Here is a 26713-nt window from a genome sequence, read left to right on the forward strand (position 1 = left end):
TATGATTCTCCCAAGATAGGATTGTGTTTTTAAAGGTCCAGTTGGAATAGCTAAGGAAGTACAGACCTCTGCTCTATACTCAGCCCCCTTTCTCCTTTGTTCATAGTGCTGTGTTCACAGCCAGTCTTTACAGAGAGCAAAAAGTGTATATGTATATATATATATACACACACACAGATACTTATATATGTATATATATAAAAATAAAGCTTGAAAAGGTAAGCATTTCTGCCTTGAATGTGAGAGATGTCATCTGCTGTGTTTAAATTAGGACATGGAAGTTATGGCATATGCCATGTCAAGGCACAGCAGCGCAGTTCTGTATCTTTAAATGTTGATGCATAACAGTGAAAGCAGGTGAGATCTGGCCCCAGGTGCTGGCTGCTGCATGCATTGCTGAACAATTTTTAAAGGATACAGATTGGGTGGTTGGAGGAGGAAAAAGTAGGTCTTTTCCTAAATAGACTTTTTTTTTTTTTTAATATATTTTAGATTTAATGCAATTATTAAAAAATGATCAAATTAGGCTTCGTGCATTCCTCTAATAGCAGCTCAGTATAATCCAGTCCTGACCTGGCTCCCCCTGACGTGCAGTGTTAGTTATCCTGGAGCCCCAGTTGTGCCAAACAGGGGGAAGATATTGTTGAGACCATGAAACTCATTTCACTGGTGACTTTACACAAATGCTGAATTAATAGTCCTTCACAGAATTACTCTGAAGGGAAAGTTTGGATGCTGAAGAGGTTTCCAAGGATTGCTTCTGCTTTCCCTGTCTGCACATTGAGAGCCCACATGGCTTGAAAAACAGCTCCGCGGCAAAGTTTTTACCTTCATTCCTTTCAATGTAAATCCAGTTTTCAATCATTTTACCTTCAAATTCCTAGGTTCAAATTCTGCAGTCACTAGAGATGAGACATCAAGGTAAATTTGCAGATAATTTGGATAGTGGTCTGTGCTGAAGGTATGTAGCTTCTAAACCTAATTAGAGGTGTAGTTTGTTGCAGGCAAAAATTATTGATACACAAGGAAGGTTTTATTTAGAGACATCTGTAGGTTGGCAGCTGTGCCAGCCATGTCTGTTCTTCTAAGTAACGGAAGCCATGCAGCTGGGAACAGCAGTGTTGTGCTGACAAGTGTTGGGAATGTTGGTTGAACTGCAATATGAAAATATTTTCATTATTTTTATTATTATTATTCTGCAAGAAGACTTGAGATGTGTGCCTGCCTATGTCTCTGTGTGAGAGCAGATGAGGTAGAGAGAGAGGGCTGTTACTTTTATTTTTTTTCAGTTGCAACTCCTTAGCATTTTGTACATATCAGCATTCTAGCAGAGCTATTTGCTAATTGCACTGGAAGACCCACTTTAAATTCAGGAATACTGAAACTTTGAAACTGTAACATTTTGACTGGCGAGAATGACCAGTCTTCTTTTCTGTTTCGCAGTGAGCTAGTTGAAGGAAGCTGGCATTGTCGCAGAGTGAAAGCTCTGCAGAAGTGCCGCAGGTTTTTCATATGGAAATGTGAAATAATGGGGTGATTAAATAGAGCTGTATATTAAAGTACATCTGACATTAGAATTAGCATAATGTGCTCTAGCCCTAGGCTGAGTACTTTATTTGCCATCTGCGTCGGACCAAAATCCCCTGGGGAAGCGCTAAAATATTCTGAATAAACTCAGCCCGAGTTCTTATTGAGAGTAAAATACCATTTGTGGCACGTCGTATTGATTCGTCTTAATTGCGGTGCAGAAAAGAACATTCAGTTGCTGATGACTTTTGTACTCTGTGACAAGTCGGCTGGAGTTATTCTAACACTGCAGTTGGTTAACCTGAACAGACTGTTGTGCTCAGAGAAGGAGAAAACCTTATCTTCAGTAGCATAAACTACAGTATCATCTCCTGGCTTCACTCCTTTCTATCTCGATGCAGAATTTTTTTTTTAATTATTATTATTATTATTTCCTGAAAACAGCAGCCGATGAACTGAAGGCGAAATGAGGCTGCATTGAATCAGTCCAAGAAAATTCACGTTCTTACCTAGTTACTCCCCAGTCTCCCTCCCCACACTCACCCCCACATCTTCTTAAAAAAAAAAATCCAGAAACATCTGATCAGCTTTCATCCAAGGGAGTGAAAATCAGTGGAACTTGTCCTTGAGGATCCATCTCCGGAACCATTAGTTCAAGAGATTTATTATGTATATTTTGTAAAAAGCTGTGGCTTCTCCTGTGCATAAGCCCACAGTCTTAGTCGGTTGTAATGGTTTGATTTTTGTCAACCCTCCACTCAAATAGGTTGCTGAATACCTTTGAAAAAGTGCTTATAACATGCATAAAAGATAAATATTTCATCTGAAGGAAAATACTTTGATGCTCCATGCAATTCTGTAACATTCATAAGGTCCAGTTTTTACCCTATAATTGCCTATCATTATACACAATTTACATATTCAAACATTCTCTACAAACCTTAGTCTAGCATGTTTTTATTACAAATTCAGATCAAGGGAATAACCTTTAACTTCAGAGACAAATGAGACAAATTTACAAGTGCATGTCTGCTGTTTTCTTGTGTTTTATAAATCCCTGCAGACCCGAACACTTTTGCTATAACGCCACTCAGAACAATATACATATATTACTACTTGTTTGTAGTGCTTCGGTAATGAGTCCCCTTTGTATTAGATAACCTATATAATTCAGCATCTAGGCTCTCCATAACGTCAATTATCTCCTCATAGCTAAATGTACATTCCATTAAAACAAGATTTACAGCCTTTATAATACTTCTTAGGACTGAACGTGGAGATTTTGTGGATTTAAAGAAGCAGAGATGGGAGTTAGCATTTGTTAAAGAAGTAATGAATTAAAACAAAAATGCTATTTCATTTACTAGCTATGAATAGGCACCTAATACCCTTAAGAAATAGTTGCAGTAAAACAGACTGAAGTACTCCTGGGGAAAAAAAAGCAGGAAAATTTGTTTTCACCCCTTGGCTTTTTTATTATTTCCTAATTTACTCTTTATTTTTCCATTATATGACATGGACAATTTCCTTTATGTATCCTCTTTTAAGTTCCTATTCAGATACTGATAATTCTTGCTTGTAAGATGAGAAAATGGCACCTTAAAAAAGTCGGTGGGGAAAAAAAAACACACAGCACTTGCCAGTTTTCAAACAAAACTGCTTACAGGAAACCGATTTAAAGGGAAGCTGCTGGCATATTTCATATGTTGTAGAAAAGACTGACATTATTTCAAATGCATTTGAATACTGTATGCAAAGAAAAGGCCTAAAAGTGTCCTTGAGCAGTACAAGGGTTTTTCGTGAATGCTGTAAGTAGGATCCTATGTATTAAACCACCAGCCATGGGTAGTCCTATGGTCTTTTCATCTCATGAATGGGTACATTTCCCCCCCCCTCCATTAAATACCCCATTTTTGCTGATAGTTTTCACAATTTTATGCAGCAGGTTTGTAAAACATCCTTTCAGTCTCCTAGCTGATGTCTTAGGTTTAGAGAAACTAATAGACACAAAGCTGTTTAGATGCTAAAGGTGGAGTCAATTGAAACTGTTGTATCACAAAGGGCTAATTTAAAAGTTAACTCATTCACTATTGATCTTTCAATATTGATTTTCCTGTTTGTTCTTTACTTTTCACACTTCACCCTTTCTCTGATTTATAAATTGCCTTTGTATTTTAGAATTTAACACCAATTAGAAGAAGGTGTTCAGAGATGACAAGCCTGTATTTTATCTCCCATTCTAACAGTGTTTCTGGGTCAAAATCACTGTGTCGTGGGTTCTATTTTTTGCTATGCTTTTTTCTTTATTTTCTGCACTAAGTAAAAGCACTTCTTATACTTCTGTAGGCTGAACATTAACTTGCAGTAAGCCACAGGCTCTTTTAAGGAATGAGAAATTGGACATCCAGAAGGAAGTTGCCCAAAATGACTATTGACATTTTATACCTAAAAATATAATATTGCCATTTTGTAATGCACTAGAAATTAAACTGAGCTGTGCATTTGGCTCGTTTATGTGAATCTGGCAGTACAGATCTGAGGTATGATTAAGTCTCACAGAAAATGGGACTATTGAACACAAGCTACATCTTCAGCCAAAGGTCGCCTGTGTCCATTAAGAAGCAGGAAGCATCTGTTTGTGTTATGCATGGCTGTAGTCTGCCTACAGTCTCCTTTTTAAGTATAAATGCCAGAGAGGACGTATAAAATGCTTCTGGGGAAAGTTTAATGAAAAAAATTCACAACTTGGTATATTTGTATAAGTCAAGATCCTTCTTTGTCATAACCTGGTATAGCTTATCTGGAAAGATTTGAAGTCCGCAATGGTGGTCATCGGAGCTACTTCGAATTCCTAGCAGGTTAATTCAAATCAGAGTTTGGCTAAGAGTATGATTTTAAGGTATCAAGTTGATATCTCTGAAGTCTTTCAAGGATTTATGCTCTTTGTTCTTGGAATTATGAAAGGATTGACTGTAGACAGACAGCATGACAGTCTGACTTCTCAGCTTTGTGAATGGTAATTAATCTGTTTGTTTTCCACTTGTATGATAGATAGTTCATTTGACAAATAATGTATTTATTATTAAAAGTATGATAAACAGACAATTCAGAGTCCTGCCTGATGGAAAAGGAACACTGCTGAAAAGCTTCGGAAAATAAAATAGGCTCCCAAATGGGGCAGCATTTAATCCACCAAAGGCAGAGTTTGGCAGTTGTCTTTAGCAAAGAAAGAATTAAGAGTACATTACTAACAATAGTGTAATAATATACTTTAATATCAGTGTCAACCAGTGCTATTGTAGATCTTTTTCAACAGGTAGAAAATGCTGTTGAGAATATTTGCATCATTAATTGTAATCAGTGCTGGGAGTGAGAGTGTCTTGGGGGGTTGTAGGTTCTCTTGGTATAAAGCTTCTTGCAGAATCTCTGCAGAGAACTTGCAGTCTCAAAGTAGAAACAAGATGAGGAAAGCTGTAAAACATGCAGGCAGTGTGTAGGAGAAGAATATTGCATGAGGTCGAGATTTTTCTTCTGTTTGAAGATGGCACTGGAGGAGATAGGCTATTCAAGAGGTGAAGTAGAAAAAGAGAACCGGGCCTAGAATTGGAGGAAACAGCATTCTGTTACTGAGGAGTAACACTGCACTGGAGGTGCTTATATTGTGAGACTGCGAGCACCTTGCTAAGCCATAAAACACCAAGTTTAGTTGCCAGTTGATGCTTACTTTATGAATTGGTAGGGATAGTCCTGGTCACCCTCAGCAAGATGTGCTGCAGGATTCTTTTGAGCCCTTTCTTTAGACATGGCAGTGCAGGGATGGATGCACTGTCTTAGCTCTGGGTATTGATAGAAGCACTGTGCTTGTTTTACATCTTCAACTTGTGCTGCCATCAAAACAAAATTAAAATGAAGAGAGGTATGAAGTGAAATGGTTCCTTTGCATTTGGTGTTTAAAGCTAGTGACTGGCATTGGACTGGCAGTGGTGATCCTCACACAAGCTTAAACCCTACTTCACACTTCTTTCTTTTTTATTGAGATTGTCAGTCCTTCTGAAATCGAGGTAGCGGCACTTCCAATCACCCCAGAGAGGGTAAAACTATTGATATTGGGTGTGTTCAGCATATATTTATTCAGTTATAAACATACATAAGTAAATATTCTTGCTAACTTGGATAATTTAGAGTGGTAACACAGCTTATAAAACTTCTTCAGCAGAAATACCTATATTCAAAATATTTTTGCATACCAAATCCAGCATCGGGTATGAACCGGTGTAGTTCACACTGCAGATCCACACTGCAGACACCTGGAAAGTATTTGGCCCTTGTCTAGGTGACCTGTCAAACCACGTATAACCATATATTTTCTTCACTATGAAACACTAAATCTTTCCAGTATTTAATGCCCTTCTATTTAATGTCAGCTGGTCTTATAAGGAGACTTGTTAAACTAGTGTTCTCAATTATGGCATTTTAATTTAATAATAATTCAATTAAAGTTGTGTTTTTTATGGAGCATCCATGCTACCTTTATTGGTATTATTAGAGTAACCATCATAATAACAAGGGGTAATTATTTAAATGCTCATTAAAAACCAAGCGGTGGAGAAGAGAGTAACATTGGTAGAAAGATTGTAGGAACGTGATACATGTCTGTTCCTGAGCACTACAATAAAAGGTGTCCTTTCTTTAAAGCTTGCAAGTTTCTACTTTTCCTGGACTTCTAAGGGTGCAGTAAAGCAGCATTAAAATTCCTTTACATTTTTATTGCTGCTGTTGTAACTTTGTAACGGGAACCAGAAACATTATCTGGAAAGTATTGCTAGGGGTAAAGAATGGCAGTGGTTATGTGGACCTGACTGCAGATCCTCACCGCAGTCCTGGCGGGGGTTGTGGGTGGGTGATTAAAAAGGGAGAGAGTTCATTCTCTGTTACAGCTAATGGAATTATTCAGGCATGCTGAGGGGAGGATTCGTAAGGCACTGGATGTCACTGTAGCCCAGTAGAAAATAATGAATTCTCAACAGTTATCTCACACTGATTATTGTCTGATGGTATCCAGAATAACTGAGGATATTTTGAGGAAAATTTATCTCCAGGGCAAAGGCGCTCGGCATTCAGGGTATACAGAAACTCGTGTATCAACTGGGCCAGGAAGAGCTGCGTATCACTAAATGATACAAGTCAGACTGCAGAGGACAGATAAGTCAGGGGATTCAGGCTGCCTGGTGCGGCAGGATGAATGTCCACAGACCCAGGCTGCTCTTGGTCTGGGCTGGGTAAACGGAACTGTCTTTAGTCACTGCCCACTGTGAGGGCACAATTTGGGAGGCAGGATCTGAATTTAGCTTTGTTTTGTGCTGTTCATGAAAGAGAAAAAAGCTTATTATTGCTCTGACATTTTGAGTGGAACATAATCTGTCATACAGTAATGGAGGGAACACATTTTAATATTTCTGGAAAAGACCATCGTTTGTCATAATACACAAAACCAGCAAGAGTGTTCAATAAGTTCATAGTTTATAATTACCTGGTTATTGAGAAGATACTAGAGAGATTTTTAATCCACCATTTAAAAACATAACAAGATCTAATGGTTGGCAGTTGAACTCGGCAATTTGAATCAAACAGAAGACAGGTTTTTTGACACTGAAGGTAGTCAGCCATTGCCACAGACTGCTGCTATACATTGTGAATTCTCTCTCACTTGGCATTTCCAAATCAAGCTGGGAAGAGCATGCTAAAAGACATTAAGTGGATCAACTGCAAATCACTGGGCTGGATGATATCTGGATGTGAGGTGTGGATTTAAATTGTTTCCTGTGTTTTTCATGTATATGTAGACAGGAGAAAATATTACGATCTTAAGTTGCAGGAAGAAAGATTTATATTAGCATTTGGGGAACCTTTATGATGGTAAATGAGAGAAGGAATGAGGTAGATTTTGGGGAGGTTGTCGACTCTCTGTCTGGGTGGACTTTGAAGTAGGATAATGGAGCATCTGCCGTAGTTATGAATAGATGCATCGATACAGACATCCCTTAGGTCAGGAATTGGACAAAGGCAACTCTTAAGATTTATCCCAGTCCTCTCATTCTTTAATTTCACAGTCCTTCCTCTCCTTCACATCTATACTTCTGAACCTATGAGCCTGTGTCTCAGTAGGATCCAGGCCTACAAACCTATCTCATGTCTGAACTCCAGTGGCAGTATCTGGCTTTAGTGCAACCTTGAATCTACCGTTGACTGCCCGGGGCTTGTGGCCTGGATGTCTCACCTCAGTATGTACACCGTATCTACCAACTAATGTAAAGATAAAAAATTACGCTTGAGCCATCAGCCCCCAAAATCATGCCTAGTGACAGATTGTAGGGTTGAATCCATATGCAGTTCATTAAAGAGTATTAATGAAGTCTCAGCTTGTGCTTAACTCTAAGCACATGAATAATTTCATCACTATCCAACAGAGCACTTCAGCCCATGCTTAAGTTTCACGGATTTTGATTACTCACATGCTCGAAGTCAAGCACATGCTAAAGTGATAAAGACTACATATGGCAAAGCCTATATAGCTAGTTGTCATAAAGTGGGTATTTAGACAGACTTCATGCAGGTGGCAAGGGATTAAGATAGCCATATATCAAAAGTAGTCTTATAACAAAGAGTTTTATAGTGTAGGTGCACTGCATTATTAAATATAAGGATCATTCTTGAGCAATATGTGGCTGTTTCTGGGCATGTTTAAAATATTTAGCAAGTTTTTGAATATAAAAATGTTCGGAGTGGATCTTCAAAGACTTTTTGACATTGTTCTGTTCTTAAAAGTGAGCGTCTACACTGCTCAGGGCAACTTCCAGGCAAGATAACCATGAAGTGATAATGTGATAATGTGGAAAAGAACATTTTATTTTACTTTTTTTTTTTTTTTTTTTTTAATGGAGAGTCTGGGGAGAGTCTTTGAGGGTTGTGAAAGTTTATATATGTATACATATATATGCATATATATACACATATACACAAGCATGCACACACAAACACTTGTGAAGCAGTCAGAGACTGGTAGCCAGGTAGCCTGCAGTTAATTTTACTGTTGTGTTGGGGTCTCCTGAAGAGGAGTGTTAAGGAGCACAAAAGCTAAACAAAACAGAAGAGAATACTGCTAGCTTGTAAATTTTAGATCACTAATAGCACTAATTTGCTCCATTTGAAAGAAAACTAAAAAGGAGGAGGATTTACTGTTCTCACTTGAATTTCACAGAGGTGAAGTTTTGGAGAACAAAACAAAACAAAACATCTCAGTTCCATGTAACATGTAGGAGCAAGCATCCAGCCAGCTGCCATTTTGAGGGTAATTTTTTTAATCAGCCATTTCAGTTTTAGATTGGCCTTGATCCTCAGCCTGCTCAGGAATTTTTCTCCTTGCATATGTGCTTTTGCTGAAGTAAATGTGTTGCTGTTGTTATCATTGTCGTCTAATACACAGCTGCTTTCTTCCTCCTGTCAACTCGAGCTAAGCAGGGAGAATGCGCGCGCGCGCACACACACACACACACACACACACTTAATTTTTTTAAAGAAAAAAACCCACAACAAAAAAGAATGCATGCTGTGACTTTAAAAATGAAAGAATTGAACAGCTGTGGGTAATAAATCGATTAATTAGAGTGGATAAAATGAAGGTGAAGGGTGCAGAGAACTCTTTAATTTGAAGATATATGACCTTGTAAGATCCTGCACTTCATTGGCTATTAGATCACACTTCAGAAGGGGCTTTATTAAAATCTATTCTAGGGTGAGCTGAGGTAAAACATATTGTTAAAAAAAGCTTTTGACAGAGTATGTTATATACTTTAGTCTGCTTCAGTGATTTCTGTCACTTTTTATACTACACATGTTGCCACGCAAGAAGTTAAAGGTCTAGACATTTTCATAATATTTCTGTTTGAAACAGAAATTTAAATATTTGAAGTAATAATGGGAGCATTTACTGTTGCTTTGGCTGCAAAGCTGACATAAAACTCCCTAACTGCCTCAGTGCTGAGTAGATTTTTTAAGGGATAATGTATCAATTCCTTTCTGTGTTTGTATGTGGCTTTCGTTAATGTCAATAACAGTTACGGGCACTTTTTCCAAGCTGAGTACAGTTCCCAAACTTGTGTTTTTTCCAATAGTGGTTGTTAGAGATTTATCAAAGCAACGTCCTGCACGATGCAGTGTGCAGGGCTGGGGCGCGGGGCCTGTGTCAGCCAGGCAGAAACCCCTGCTGTGTTATGAACATTTTTTCTTGGCTGTGGAGAGCCAGCTTCTCTAAAACAGGGGTCTGAAGCTGCTGCTCACAGAAATAGCCTTACTAAATCAATAGGAGTGTGAGGAGCTGCACGACATTTATCACCTACCTTTGTAAATAAGTCTTAATCTGATAGATGCTCTTTCCTTTACACTTTTATGGATGTTCATTGGGTGATAAGATTAGATAGACTGACAGGCTGATAGGTAGGCAGATAATCTTCTAGCCTTCTTGTCTAAGTTTCTGTAGGTTTTGTTAGCAGCAGCCATTCCTGCAACAGCCAGAAGAGGGGAATTCAGTCAGCAAGGATCCTGCTTTGCCTGCTGTGCCTGAGCTGATTTTTTTTTTTCTTTTCTTTTCTTTTTTTCTTTTTTTTTTTTTTTTTGACTGCTATGAGTCATTCCTCTTTACAAAGTTAGTTTCAATAATATGATTCAATTCACCTTATAAGCTCTTTAGTTTCAAGCTCAAGTAACAGTCTTTTGTGAATTGCAGTTCCCCCCATCTAGAAAGGGGTTGTGTAGTTCAGCTGTGGAACTGAGCCCTGTGGATGGGCTGGGATTGGGCTTCGTTTGGGTCATTACGCAGGTACGGGTCAGGTGGGAAGCTTGGTGCAGGCTTTGAACTTGCAGGAAGTTTAGTGCCTTTAGGTGCAGTGGGGCCCTCTCTAGCCAAAATATGTGCTTTCATAAACAAACAAACAAGCAAGAAATTACTTTTAGATTTTCCAAAATGGGTAGGACTTTTTTTTGTTTTTTGTTTTTTTTTGAGGAAACCTCCCCCTCTTTTAAAAACAAGAACAAAACAAATCCTGGATCATGATTTTCAAGTTGACACATATTGATGAATTTATCAGAGTCTTGCAGAGGCATTGAAAAAAGGAGGTGGGGGGGAAGTGCTTTTTGAAGGTAGCACATAGTTTATATTGTGCCCAGGACTGGAATTTTCTAGCTAGCAAAATTATGACTGTAGTGCAGACTTGTTCACACGTGTCCTTTATGTAAAACTGAATCAAGGTTAAAGGAATGCTTTCCACCTTTATGCAGCCGCTCAAAGAGGCTAGAAAGGCAAACAGAACAATGTTTTTGGCTCCGGTGAGCATTTCTGCATTGGAGGGCAGGCTCAGGCTCAGAAATTCTTGGGACTCAGTTCAAGCATGGCCCGACATTTGTTACTGTTAATTGCAACTGTGTTGTCGGCTTTGATTATCGGATGTTTCATTTGAGTGGCTTTTTGGTGTTTTGGCAAAAAGAATGTCAAAGTGGTTTATGCAAGGGCACGTTTTCCAAGCTCCTGTTGACTTGAATAGGACTTGGGCAGCTAAATACCTACATAGTATTTCAAAAATGGAAGTGCTGGCATGACTGAAACATGTATAAATTAAATTCAGCAAGATCTCAGAGGACTACTACATGGAGTATTTAAAAATATAAAATGAAAGAGTGAAAATGACACTGAAGCTCCTTGCAGGTGCCTTGTAAAACCTACCACACTGCATTTTCCTCAGTTTTTGTCTGTAGTCATAAATCCCTTGAAACAAATTCCTTTTTGCAGAATAAATGTGTGAAAGTATTTGGATCCTTATGAGTCATAAAGGAAGGTTTTATTTGCGAGTTAAAGGATATAAACCTATATGGCACCAATGCATATGTGTGATATTTGTCATACATGTTAAGTGAGTAAGTGTGGTGAGTAAATGTACTGTTCAACAATTTATATCAGTCAATACATTGCAATTAAGTTCTTCTTTCAGAAATGCCAAGGAGGAAATGTGTTAGCAAAATAAAGCACATGCCAACTGTATTTAAATGTTCTTCACTATATTATTTTTTGAGTGCTCTTTCTGTTTTTCTTTTCTAGGTAAAGATGAGCCTTCAAGCTATATTTGCACAACATGCAAGCAGCCTTTTAATAGTGCTTGGTTCTTGCTTCAGCATGCCCAGAACACACATGGATTCCGCATCTACCTGGAAACAAGCCCTTCAAACAGTTCCCTTACTCCACGCATCACCATCCCTCCTCCTCTGGGACCGGAGACTGTTGCACAGTCCCCGCTGATGAATTTCCTTGGAGACAACAACCCATTCAATCTTTTGCGGATGACAGGACCCATCTTGCGTGAACACCCTGGCTTTGGTGAGGGTCGGCTCCCAAACACGCCTCCGCTGTTCAGTCCACCGCCTCGTCATCATCTGGATCCACATCGCCTTAGTGCCGAAGAAATGGGGTTAGTTGCCCAGCATCCCAGTGCCTTTGACAGAGTTATGCGTTTAAACCCCATGGCAATTGAGTCCCCAGCGATGGATTTCTCCAGAAGGCTTCGAGAGCTGGCAGGAAACAGTTCCACCCCTCCTCCAGTCTCGCCCAGTCGCACCAACCCTATGCATCGCCTATTGAATCCTTTCCAGCCGAGTCCTAAATCACCTTTTTTGAGCACCCCACCACTGCCCCCCATGCCCCCCAGCAGCACTACGCCTCCCCAGCCTCAGGCCAAGAGCAAGTCCTGTGAATTTTGTGGGAAAACGTTCAAGTTCCAGAGTAACCTTATTGTGCACCGACGCAGTCACACAGGAGAAAAGCCCTACAAGTGTCAGCTCTGTGACCATGCTTGCTCCCAGGCCAGCAAGCTAAAACGCCACATGAAAACGCATATGCATAAAGCTGGCTCCATGACGGGCAGGTCAGACGATGGGCTGTCCACCACCAGTTCCCCTGAGCCGGGCACAAGTGAGCTCACTGGAGAGGGACTGAAATCCAGTGAGGCAGATTTCAGGAATGAGAGCGATCCTTCCCTGGGCCATGACAATGAAGAGGAGGAAGAGGAGGAGGAGGAGGAGGAGGAGCTTGAAAATGAGAGCCGTCCAGAGTCGAGCTTCAGTATGGACTCAGAGCTGAGTCGTAACCGAGAAAATGGCTCCAAGTCGCTGCCGGATGAGAAATCCCTTGTGCTGGGAAAAGTAATTGAGAATGTAAGTCTAGGTGCCATCCAGCAATATAATGACATGCTAGCTGAAAAACAGAAGAGGAGTAGCTTCATGAAAAGGTCTTCTGACCAGCGAGACTTGTGTCCTCGAGACCTCTGTCAGAGAGATCCAGGTGATGAAGACTCAGTGGTAGGAGAGCTAGACCGCACCGAGGAAGGGACAGTCAATGGAAGAAACTTTGGCCCAGGTGAACCCTTCCCAAACCTGTTCCCTCGCAAGCCAACGCCTATCACGAGCCCCGGTTTAAACAATTCCTCTAAAAGAATAAAGGTAGAGAAAGATTTGGACTTGCCACCAGCAACGATAATACCTTCCGAAAACGTTTACTCCCAGTGGCTGGTAGGGTATGCAGCGTCGCGGCACTTCATGAAGGATCCGTTCCTCGGATTCACAGACTCCCGACAATCCCCCTTTGCGACCTCTTCCGAGCACTCATCGGAGAACGGGAGCCTGCGTTTCTCCACCCCGCCGGGGGACATGCTGGACGGGGGGCTCTCAGGGCGCAGCGGCACGGCCAGCGGAGGCAGCACCCCCCACATCAGCGGTCCCGGCCCCGGGCGACCCAGTTCGAAGGAAGGGCGCAGGAGCGATACATGTGAGTACTGTGGCAAGGTCTTTAAGAACTGCAGCAATTTGACGGTGCACCGTCGGAGCCACACTGGAGAGCGGCCTTACAAATGCGAGCTCTGCAACTATGCATGTGCCCAGAGCAGTAAGCTGACGCGCCATATGAAAACGCATGGCCAGATAGGGAAGGAGGTCTACCGCTGCGACATTTGCCAGATGCCCTTCAGTGTTTACAGCACCCTGGAGAAACACATGAAAAAGTGGCATGGAGAACATTTGCTGACAAATGACGTCAAAATTGAGCAGGCAGAAAGAAGCTAAGGCCCCCCTCCCCTCCCTGCCCCAGCTAGGTTAAATTTCAGGGGTCTAGGTAACATTTTATTTGTACAGTTTAACTATTGCCAACTGAGAGAAGATGACCTAACTTGCCTCCGTAAACATAACTTAGCATAACTATGGTAGGTGCCAGACTTGGGCACTTAAAATATAACCTGTGTCTACAAAGTTCTATTAAACCCGAGGGTTGATTAAGGCAGTAAAAATTGTGGAGCCTTTTAACTGTGCAATAATTTCTGTATTTATTGGGTTTTTGTAATTTTTTGGCATGTGCAGGTACTTTTTTTTATTCTGTTTAAATTTCTTTTAAATTTTGTTGGGTATCCCTTTTTAATTTTACCCAGTTGTAGCCTGAGATTACTTGCATTGTAGAGGAGAGAAACATATCTTTTTAAATTATGATTTTTGGGCCGCTGCTTTGTTGAAATTTAAGCTAAGCATGTGTAATTTCTTGTGAAGAAGCCAACAGTTGAACAGAAATATTCCTTTGTTTTAAATGTTTTTTTTCCTCTTCTAAAATAATCTTGAAGATTAGGGAAAACAAAATTGTACAGCGGATAACAATCTTTAAAATGAGCACTTTCTTTTGGAATTGGATTGAATATGTAGCACTGACAATGTCGCTGACGATAGAGGCCTTTTCTAAATGGATTTAATCACTAAAGTTATGGCAACAAGAAAGACATAGGTGCAGAAGGCAGCTACATTAAAAAGAAGAAACATTCTTAATTGTGCATTACTATTCGATAATTTCTTCCTCTTGTTAAAAACTATGGCAACATAATGGTGCTATTTTGTCACTTTTTGGGGTGTCATTCCTTCTCTCTTCCCCTCCTGCCACTCTTCCCAGAGACAATAACAGTACATCTTGAGTATTGTAGTATTTTTTTCGAACCTCAAAACAGCAAAATGCCATCTTTTTTATTTTTAAACTGCAAAATCATAAATCTGAGTTCAGGATATCTACTTCAGTCCAGATTTGCCGTAGTTAAAATAATTACTAGAGGATGAGAAAGTGTGAATTTCTCAATGAAAAGCCTCAACTCATAGGCATTTGGTTTATGAATGGAGATATTTTAACTATCTTATGTGATGTATAATGATGCTATTATAAGGAAGGGAAAAATAAATTCTAGTTGATTTACCTGTCTTGGCAACATTCTGCTTCTACTGAAGTCACTAAGAGTTTTCCCCTTGACTTAATTAGGAATAAAATGGAATTGTATTCAGAGAAAAACATTAGACAGAAAAAAAGTAAAGAAAAATGCACCTGCTCTACTTTCAAATTCCAAATTTTTAAAGCCCTTTATGACTAATATTAACAAACAGTGGGCAATTATGGTTAGAGATTTTAATTATGTTGACCCGCACTTTAAATCTTTTGTTTATTGTTAAGAGTGAAATGGCTTCTCAACAAGAAATTACATCATATTCGTCTACTTGGCCCAAAGGTGGGTTAAACTGTAAGGGAACAGCTGAGATTAAGTGTCAGTGTTGCTAAGCATGGCATTCACAATACTGGCACTATAAAGAAAAATAAATAAAAATAATTTATTGGACAGTTTTTCTACTGCCATTCAATTTGACGTGAGTGCCTTGAAAACTGATCTTCCTATTTGAGTCTCTTGAGACAAATGCAAAATGTTTTTGTGAAATGAAAAGACTTTAAAAAAAAAAGTAAAACAAGAAAAGTACATTCTTTAGAAAAAAAGAGCCACATTTACTTAAAAAAAAATTACTGGTTGAAGATAGTGGACATGAAAATGCCATAAGACCCAATCAAATGAAGATGTATACCCAGCACAACTTCGGACATCCATTAGCTGAATTATTCTCAGCCTTTTTTTTTTTTTCAGGACAACGCTGCTTAGGAAATGGAATGGAAATGATTTACTGCTGAATTAAAACTCAAATGACACAAATTACAAGTTGTTATCATTGAATGAGAAAAACAATTCAGGAACAACGGCTAATTTTTTTAAAAGTTAAATTTAGTGCACTCTGTCTTAAAATACGTTTACAGTATTGAATACATACAAGGGTAAAAAAGAAATTGTGTGTATGTGTGTTTGAGCAATCTTTTTTTTTTTTCAAAGTTTGCTTAATAGGTTATTAAAAAAAATGCCATAATGGCCATGTGTATATTGTTTTCTTTTGGTGACGGGGTTTTAGTATATATTATATATATTAAAATTTCTTGATTACTGTAAAAGTGGACCAGTATTTGTAATAATGGAGAATGCCTGGGCATTTTACAAAACCAGAAAGAAAAAAAAAAATACCTTTTCTTTTTTCCTTGAAAATGTTGCAGTAAAATTTAAATGGTGGGTCTATAAATTTGTTCTTGTCACTGTAACTGTAAAGTCTTGAGTTTTAGTAAATTTTTTTCTGCCTTGGGTGTTGAATTTTTATTTCAAAAAATGTATAGAATCTCGTATTGGGGGATTAAAAGGTGATTGCTACACCATGTAGAAAAAGTATGTAGAAAAAAGTGCTTAATATTGTTATTGCTTTGCAGAAAAAAAAAATCACGTTTCTGACCTGTACCTATTTTTCTCTTTTTTTCTCCCCTTCCCCCTTCCTTTACCCTTCTGGAATGGATATTGATATTGGTTGATTCATATGATGTAGGCACTTGCTGTATTTTTACTGAAGCTTGTAATTTTTTAACTGTACGCTTGTCCTTTTAAAGGGATTTAATGTACCTTTTTGTTAGTGAATTTGGAAATAAAAATAAAAACAAACAAACAGGCTGCCATAATATATTTTTTTAATTTGGCAGGATAAAATATTGCAAAAATAAAAAAAAAAATTTGTATGTGAAGTCCTTATTGTACAGGAAAAAAGGGGGTTGTTAGACGACCTTTGAGTAAAAGAAACAAAACAAAATAATTAAGTGCTTTTTTATTTTTAATTTTTGCTGTTGTTGTTCACAAATAATTTTAGTTGTATATATATTTTTTTTTGTCAGAAATGGCCTACAAAAAAGTGCTGTTCCCACAGGGCCCTATATAACTTCAAAGTTGCCTGGACCCCTTGCATCAAGGTTTTACCAGGTATGGTTGAACCAGGCTGGATGGTTATTGCCTATTTGTGTGAAATGAAATTCAGTTCCTGTAAAAGTGTCTGGGGTGACATCCTGCAACTTCTCCACAGATTTGAGAGAGGAGGAGACTTTTTCCCCCTTCCAGACAAGAAGATGTCCAACACATCTTCCCTCTCCTGGCCACCCCCTACTCACTGCTCCCCGCACCCTGCCAGTGTCTTCCTCTGGAAGAAAGTAGTTTTTATAGCAAACAGTGAGAGCTGTTGCATCCACCTTGAGAAAAATGGTACAATGGGCTGCTGGTGGTACAGCTGTAACTAGGTTGAAGTAAAATTGGTCCAGGCACAGCCCTCCTCTTCCCTGTCAGAACAGGACCTATTCTGTGTACAGGTCTTGCCAGTCCATGTTATTAGCTGCTTTGCTGCTGTTCACTCCTAATTGTACATTCCATAAATTTCTGAATGTTTGAGGGACTGGGATGAAATCCTGTGCCTTTTGATTTCTCTCTTCTTTGCTGTTCTTTCTCTCTCTCTCTTTCTCATGCTCTCTCCCTTTTGGGTCGAGGGGAAGACAGGTGGCAGAAGAGGCACTGATGCTCTAGTGAAGGGGAGAAGGAGAAAATGCTCACCGCTCTTGCAGGAAATGACGGTAAAACTTAAACACAAACAACAAAATTAATACTGCCATGCCAAATTCTTCTGCTACTTTCATTGGTGCAGAACTGCTGGAGCATTTCGAGAGGCTTGGATGTGACAACAGGGAGAATTTTGTCCAGCTACATAACAGATAGATATATGTCTTCCTGGCTTGAACAATGTACACTTAAGACTTCTGGACAAATTCTGGATCTCAATTAAACTGATATAAATCAGGAATTATTCATCGCACTCAGTCCAGGATTACTCTGGCATAGCTGAGTCTGGAATGTGGCTCTTTAAAGGCACATTTTAAATTTGGTGAAAATGCAGATCTCTGGCATTCATATAAATCCAGAATCATGTCACAGAACTCAGCAGAATCCCTTGGACATGCATTGGTGTAACGAAGATCAGAAGTTAACCACATACTTTCAGTCCACAATTCATTGATTTAAGAAAGAATTTTAGCTTTCATTTTAGTGTAAGTTGCTTAGGTTCTCCAGTTTTCTTGTTGTTTTTAATTATCCAGGATAGCTAACACCAGCAGTTGTCTAATTTTGTGACTTGAATCACTGAAACTAACAGTAAGTCACCTAAAAGCACAAGGGTTGTGTTTCTGCGGACTGTAGTGATAATGAAATGGCCCTCCTTTTCTTCTTGCTTAGAAGAACTGTAGTTTACTAGGCCATAAGCACAATATAACATAGATATAAAATAGCTAGAATGCTGCCATATTTCTCTTCACAATTAAAACAGGTTTTTTTGTTATTATTTTAGGGTTGAATTTATTACTTCCATAGTGTCTAGTCCTGCTGCCTTTGAAGTCCAGAGGAAAACTCTGGTTGACTGCCTTGGCAACAGAACAGGTCCAAGAAACTAGTTTTAGAAAGAAAAATACCATTTTTTTTAAGGAAAGGGTCAAAAAATCAGCATTTCATCCCAGTCCTATGTAAAAGACAGTCCAAGGTTTTGTTTATCACAGGCAAACTCATTTTTATGGTGCTCTTTGTATTTTAGAACTGCAAAGCAAAGTAACGTTGATTTAAGTTGTTTGCATTTGTACCGGCAAGGCAAAATATTTTTATTACCTTTTTCTATTACTTATTGTATGAGCTTTTGTTGTTTACTTGGAGGTTTTGTCTTTTACTACAAGTTTGGAACTATTTATTATTGCTTGGTATTTGTGCTCTGTTTAAAAAACGAGAGCACTTTTTTTTTAATTATGGATAAAATGTTGAGATGGCTGGAGGTCATTTCAATATGGCTTAGTGAAATATTTATTGTTCCTTTTATTCTCTGTACAAGATTTTTGGCCTCTTTTTTTCCCTTATTGTCACAATGTTGAGTTCAGCATGTGTCTACCATTTCATTTGTACGCTCGTTCAAAACAACGTTTGTTCCAGTTTCAAGTTATAAAAATAAATTGGACATTTGACTTGATCTCCAAATCTTGTCTTTCCTGTTTTTTTGAAATGAATGGGTGGGAAGGGGACAAAAGAAGGGAGTGAGGAGTTGAAGCTTCAGTACAGATGATAGAGCTTGTGCCATATTTTCTGTCAGTTCTTGTGGGAGCCAGTCGAGGGAGAATGTTTCTTTGAGGAGGACACAGGAGCACCTGCACGATACTAGGCAGATGCTCAAGTCCTGATAACATTCCTTGTATGTAAAGTATTTCCTCAGTTGGGGTCTTCAGACGAAATGGTAGAATAATGCTCAAAACGGTCAAATTTCTTATACAAAATTGTGTGACGTTTGGGGCGATTAGCACAGTTTTCTGAAGACAGTGAGGAGAATGCTTTTGTGTTTCTTTCCATCCCCATTAACTTAACTGTGTGCTGCATGAACCTAAGTTTGTTAATGTGTTTTGCTTCTTGGATGAAAGTGCAAACAGGGAGAGCACTTACCAGTTAAACCAGGAGCTGAATTTGGGCCACAGACTATGTATTATTATGTGAGAAGGACCAAAATGTAGCTGCAGCTAAACATCTGCTCCTCCTCCTCAGCTAGGGACAAAGGCATGCACAGTTAGAGGCAGAATTTTATACAATTTGCAGTCTGAGGATAAGAGCTGACAGCTACAGACAGTGCACTGGGGCCTGATACTCTATCAAACCAACCTGTTAGCAAATGCTTGGAAATCTTAAATGAGAGAATTGTTATTCAAACCATTTTGGAAAGCTCAGGAAAAATTTGGAGTGTTGGAGACCAGATTCTGATTTCCTGGAGGCCCTGGTCCAACAAACCATGTAACAGGCTTGTGATTCAAAGCAGGTGGGTGATTGAAATTCGTTTCAAAGGAACTGCTCCTGGACTTTAAAGTATTTGGCTCAACTCAGAAGTCAGGAGGGGAAGCTAAGTGGTTTGTGCTACAGAAGAGCTTCTACAGATGGTCCCTTCCTGATCTCAGGCTCCCTGAATCTGCAGTCTAAATTTAGGTACGTGTGTAAGTGTTTTGCTGGATCGAGGCTTCAGAGTGATATAAAAGTTACAGGCTTTGAAAAGTTGCACTCATGAAAAACCAGTGAAAATTAAATCAGAACCCGATGCTGACAATTATATTGGGCAATAGTTCACACTGTAATTCCCAAAATGCCACATTCATTTTGAATGCCTTCTGCAGTGATCTGTAAAGGCTGTTACATTTTACTTCTAAATTTTGTACAGTTTGCATTTGAATGGGGTGGTTTTTGGCACCCCATAAACATGACTTCACTCTAGTGGAGCTTTACACTGCTGTGTCATTTTGTCAGCCTGAAAGGCGTTGCAGGCCTTGCAGATGTTGATGTGGTGTTTGAAGATTTAGCGGCAGCAGCCGCTGCTGTGCATCCTGGCTTGTGGCCGCAAGGATCTGGAGGGATGAGAAGACTTTCCATGCATTGCTTCTGCAAGAGGAGGTGGTATCTGCCTGGCAAGGAGAAGCATGGACCTCCTGGAAGTGACAATGCCTTAACTCATCACTTCTGGATCTGCTAGAGCTTGTCTGTCAGAGCTGTGATTACTCACACAAGTTGGCATGAGGGAAAAAGAAGGATTAGGCCCTTTTGACAGGGGAAATGTGAGAAATCACACAAACAAGGCTGCAAACAACTGAATCTAAATAAGCCTCTTTGCAGCAACCTCGGGTTGAATACTCCTGTTTCACACATGCTTGTGTAATCCAAGAAGAATTCTATTAAAATCAGTAAAGGAAAAAAGTTCAGAAAAATCTTTGTGAAAACCAAATGTAACCAATCGACTTCAAACTTCGGTATGAATTGAGAAGTACTTTAAGTCAATGTTGTAATTATTATAATGAAGAAATATTATAAAGGTGATTTAATTTCTCAAGGGCCTTATTCCTCGCACTGATTCTACACCATATTACTTCTTTACATTCAACAGATTTACTCCTGATTTACTTAAGTATTCCATGGGATGGAATTTGACTTAGTGGTTTTACATACAAAACATGTACATAAAAGATAAGAACATATAACAGAATAGCAGTGGCCATTGAACTCTAACTCCATAATCGAGATGTTTCCACCAGAAAGTGGAGTCAAAGAGTTACGTTTACCCTAAGGACAGAAAAACAACATGTGATCTGTATGTCCAATTAAAACAGCTTGTAAACTGAGCGCTCAAAATGAAAGGCTTGTGAACAGACCAATAATTATACACCAAAATCATTCAGGAAATAATTCTGAATAATGAACATATTTGAGAAAATTGTGATCTATTTGCAGACAACTTGTAAGCAAAAAAGAGGCAACATTTGCCTAATAGTTGATTTGCTCTGAATTATTCTCCCAGCTCAGCTAAACACTGACCTTTAGCTACTCAATGACAACATGCATTTCACTGTCTGACAGATGACAGACCGTTCTCTGGGATAGACTCATAGAATCATTTTGGTTGGAAGAGACCCTCATGATCATCAAGTCCAACTGTTAACCTAACATTGGCACTAAACCATGTCCCTATGATCTGCATCTACGGGGATCACACGTGTTAGAGATGGAAGACCTATTCATTCTTTTTGCCCATCCTGTGGGACTACTAATACAAGACTATTTCTTTCAGTACATTTCCTAAGCAGGACATTATGCAAGACATTATGCAGATCATTATCAAATATAATTTTATACCTACCAATTGAAAAAAAAAATTGGCTTGTAAGTAAAGATTCTTCATCCGGTTTTGTCACTGTCCATTTCCCCATGGGTTTAATCACAGGATATAACGATATGGTGCTACACTTATTAAGAACTGACACATGCTTTGGGGCTTAGTTGGACTGTAGTTTGAGGGTGAGGATAGTTCCAAAAAATGTTCTAATTCTTCTGTTTCCCGTACTAATCAGGAGCCCATTGTGTTATACAGACAATGCACTGATTTACATATTACTTTTTCTGCACAAAAGTTACATGTAGGTTTCCTTTCATGTGTATCTATATATTTATTGCTTATTCTGTCAGGATATCTGTGAAATACCTCCTGGGCAAGTGAAAACCACTTACATGTTTTCATGTGCAGTTGGCAAGTGCCCGTGCTGATTATGGTAGAAGTCAGAGGTATCATCAGAGAACATAAAAACTAATGAAAATGTGAAGGGAAACAATCATGTTCTAGTGATTCCTATAAACTGTCTAGGGATTGCAATAATACAAAAATACACATGGCTCTTCAAACATGTTTTAAGCATAAAGAATGGATGTCCAATGACTAAAAAGCTGTATACATGTGAGTGCGCAAAAATTATGTATGCATCTCTGTGTACGTAACTTAGATACAAATTTCAAGTGTACTTCTAGAAAGCTAGAATATAGTATTGATTTCATTTGAATTTCTCCTAATTAACAGACAAGTGTAACTGAGCTTATTTCAGACCGCAGCACTGTAACCTTAAGACTGTCAGTTACTTTAGCAAGGCTGATTTAAAATGGATATTGCAATGATAAATGAAGACCCCTTGCTTCCTCTCTAGAAATCTCAACTGGAGTAGCCATTGCATATGGGCAATGTCCATATAACATTCTAGTAGACACTATTAAAATTCCTAGGAAGCTGTTTTTTACTGGAAACCAATAGATCATAAAGTTCAGTGACTAGCCAGACTAATTCAGGGCATGCAGAATTTCCACAGTACCTAAGTACTGCTAGGAGGTATGTTTAGAGTTCTTCTCTCACTATAATTATTAATTTATATGAAAAGATTGATATAACTACCTGTGTGTTTGGGGGATGTGGGTCTTCACTTATTATGGTGCACAGGTCTTCCAGCCGGAGTGAGATGTGGAGAGATGAGTGAAACTAAGATATATTACAAAAGCTGAACAGACATGGAAACACTCCAGAACAAACTCTTATCATTTAACTCTCTGTGGTGTAATGGTGAGAGCAATTTTCAGAGTGGAGGGGTCTGGAGGAGTAAAGTCTTCATATGATATATTCCCAATGTGAACCATCTGCAAAAACAGGGAAAATTGATATTGATAGCAATAGTAGTTTCTATTCAGGAAGTGGCTGCAGCAATCTAATCAGAAACCGGGTACTTATCACAGAATACTTTGAATTCTTAGCAATGATGTAACATAATGCAGCTTCACTGAGAAAAGCATCATTCCTGCAAAATACCCCCAAATAACTGACCTAATGAAATGATACAATTACAGAATTAGAAGAGGAGAGGGAAGAAGATGTTAAGAGATATAAACAAGGGAGAAAATCATGTTTCACGTGTTAATAATGTTCAGATGAAAGGAATGTGTTGGAGAATCATTGATGAATCAAGCCTGTTAGACATTTCAAAATACCTAAGTGAAATGGGAATTTAAATCCCATTTTAGATGTACCTTGAGTTCTATGACCCACTGATTTTTAACAAGCTTTGCATTGTCAAATGACTTTTTGAAAATAAGGCAGTGGTTCAAAGTTATTTTAGCAAAAATCTCGTGTCATAGATACTATTCTGCTTATATTCCAATGGCTTAAATTACTACTTTAAATACCTGAACACTTTTGAACATAGAGAAATTGGAATGGCAGATTCACGCTGTCTCAGTTTGTGACTTGGTCACATTTTTACTAAAGAGAGACACAACTCCTAACTCCCCATATTTCAGGTCTAGAAACTCATCACTGTACGCAACAGAGAGCAGAAATTCAGGGCAAACAGCACACGGCCAAGACAGCGGTCTAACCATTTCACTAGGTATGAAAACTGCAGTATCATTTCCAGATCAATACATCTCATGAGTGTTCTAGTAGTCCTATGGAGAAACTCTTGGAATGACACCCTAGTGGAAATCTATCTACAGAAGGTTCAAATTTAGCTCTATAATTTGGCACATTGCAAAGACTCTTGAAGTAATAGTATGAAATCATTGCTATTTAAAATGCCAAAACTACCAGCAACTAACAACATGAACTTTCTTGTTCAGGAAAACACATTTTGAGTCAAAAATCATGTCTCTGTATAACAAATGTTCACTGATGAAAATGTTTCTATGTATGTACCAGTTTTGAAGTTTGATATGTGAAGCATTTGCATTTTTCTCCTCTGCCATCGTTTATCCTTTCTACAAAAGAGTTTCAGGACAGATAACATGGGTACTCCTCATCTACTCTAGTGCAAAGTCAGGTAGATCAACCAGTTCTCTGCTGACAGATCAGGCTAGTCTGACTAGAGGAGAGTATCTCAGCAGTGCAATTTCAATTGGCACATCTTGTTCTACAATGGATGTTTGACCATGGCTGTAGAATGTCTTGTCCACCCATGGTGCTATGGTGTTCCAAAGCAGACAAGTGCAGAACAGGGGTAGCAAACAGTGAAAATGGGAATATGTCTATGAAGATGGATTCTCTTCCCCAATGTGGATATGAAATCATATTTCTTTTTTTAGTAGCAAGTTAGAGAAATGTATTTTCTAGTTCTGCTTTGTGGGGGAAACAATCTAAAATGAGACATTTCCTGATGTAAGTCAGCATTGCTCTGTTGTGACATAGCAGATAGGCTTACTTATCACCTGAGAGTTAATTTCAAATCTGTGATACCCACCCCAGCTTGGTAAATGGCTTTAATATCTGATATATTTTTCAAAATGTCTAACATGTTTCTCACATTTTTTAAAGCAAGAAATGTCTTAAACCAAATTACCTTGATTGCTTTGTGATCCTGAGTGTGACTTCCCCAGTAAGTCAATCCTCAAAAGGATTGTAGTAGAAAGTAGTAACTCTTGGTAAATTAGGTAGACTGTGCATGTCAGTAGGGACTTCTCTGATGTATTTGAATGACCAGCCAGCAGAATGAAGTTGCTTTTTTGTCATTTCAGTCTGACATAATCTCTGAAGCAACTTTTCCAAGAAGTATGTACTTGTCTTGATATGCAGAAACTCTGGCCACAGAGCTCACGTGATTTTCCGTACTTGGAGACTGTTTCTTTTGTTAGCTGCTATTGAGATGTGATTTCATGTTACCACTTTAATCCTGGTGATGAGTGATTCCTCAATGTGAAATCAGTATGTTTCTCTTCACCATGCTGTTTTCCCACAGATGAGGCTTTGGTCATTTGTCCTCTGGCCAAGCAAGACTTGACATTGGCTTCCCCTGAGCTGTTAATGTGAACTAATTTGTACAGGTGATTGTGCCTCAAGGGAAGTTTCTTGGTTCCTGTGAAACACTCCTGGCCCAGAGGACTGGTGGTCTGTTTCTGCAGTTCTCCCACACCGCAGCTGCATAAGCAAAATAGGAGCTTAAGCAAAAATGAATTCAGATCCTCTGGGTACAAAGGACACTAGAACAACCTGCATAACTACAAGTAAAGTGTTGCATGGCTTGCCTCTGTGCCTACCAACCACACATCATATTTCGGTTTGTTTGAATTCCTATATGCTTCTGATTTTCTCTTCAGGGTACCTTTTCTGTTCAGGGAGAGAAAGAGACATACAGCCTGAGGGGAACAAAGCCATCTTGGAGAAGCCACTCTCAAAATGCAACAGGTTTTAAGAGGTCAGTACTGGGAGCAGTTATGTGCAATGTTCCATGTTGGCCTGGAGATAGCACTTATTATATTTGCATATCAAACCAAGCTGGGAGAGATCAAAAGTATGTCGAAGGTTGGTGGTGGTATTCAAAGCGATTTTAATATCTCACTAAGTTCACTAAACAGCTGTTAGTCAGAAAAAAAAAAACCAAAAAACAACAGGATATGAAGGATCACAAGTGACAAGAAGACAACACCACACTGTTGCAAAAAAAGGCAGATGTGGGATGACAGTGCGGGATGTATCAACAAGAGAGTAGGCTGCAAATGATGTAATGTAGTCTGCCCACTCTGGCCAGCATCGGTGAGGACTTTAGATGTCCATTTGTAAGTTCAGTTCTTATGATTCAAGAAAAACACAGGGCAGTTGGAAGGTTGTCCTGAAGGGAGAAAATAAAATGATTAGGAGTCTACAGTGTATGTTTGATGAGGAAACATTGAAATAATTTGGATAGTTTATCAAAGAAAAAGAGCAGAAGAAGGAGCCGAAGTGAAGGAGGGAGATAACTCTTCTCAAGTAGGAGAAAACATGTTGTAAAGATGTTCTCCCCCTCATGGTTTCATATGCCTCCATGGTACCTGGAAGAAGAAATGTACCCACTTCACTTTCACAAGAAATTTCACCATATGCCACTCTCAAATCCTTTCCTTGGAAAACCATTCCTTTCCTCACAAATCAGTGGTCATGGCTCCCTTGACTGGCATCTTAAAAGAGGAAAGATTCTTTAAAAATGTTTACTAAACAAGGGAGTTCAATGGCAACACTTGCCTTCACCCAGGATTTATCAGACAGACTTGTGGACCATATTCAGACCTGGTGTAAGCTAGTACAGCATAAGCTTTGAAAGAGTTCCTCCTTCTTCCACCAGACCCAAATTTAGACCTTAATTTAACTCACAGAAAAATGCAAATTAGCCTAATTAAACATACAGTTCAAGCAATCAGGATACTGGTTTTATACTATATTGATCTATTTTAAAATATCAACATAGGACAGTTAAAAGTAAAGGGGGCAATTAATGTCGTTCCCTGGAAAGGTGTGAAAGGTACCTGTCAGGTTTCATTAAGTGTATTTATTCTTTCCTTTCAAATTGTCTCTCATTTTAGCAGACCGCTCTTCTGGGTTAATGGTGACAGAAGACAGCAGCACTGCTGTAAGCATCCTACACAGCAAATGCAGCTTATTAGTGAAAGACAGAGAATCCTGAAAAGGAAATACTTTATTGTTGATGCTTCTGAAATACCCCGTATGCCTGTACATGTCTCAGAAAAGCAACAGTAGAGCTTGCTACCTCCAGCTTTGT

The 26713-nt window shown here is 38.9% G+C and overlaps 1 protein-coding gene across 4 annotated transcripts in view; it reads left to right on the top strand.

Moving 5' to 3' along the window:
* The window catches only part of BCL11B (BCL11 transcription factor B), a gene marked incomplete at its 3' end in the record, with an annotated part of 89823 nt that extends 76137 nt beyond the window's left edge, over nt 1–13686 (top strand). For all 4 annotated transcript variants that reach the window (XM_082058044.1, XM_082058046.1, XM_082058043.1 and 1 more), the window contains one exon: nt 11675–13686. In XM_082058044.1, the coding sequence (XP_081914170.1) occupies nt 11675–13686 (2012 nt within the window). The remainder of the gene's footprint in view (nt 1–11674) is intronic.
* Between the last annotated feature and the right edge of the window lie 13027 nt (nt 13687–26713).

Source organism: Streptopelia decaocto (assembly GCF_964273445.1).
Source record: "Streptopelia decaocto genome assembly, chromosome: 7".
NCBI classification, from domain to species: Eukaryota; Metazoa; Chordata; class Aves; order Columbiformes; family Columbidae; genus Streptopelia; species Streptopelia decaocto.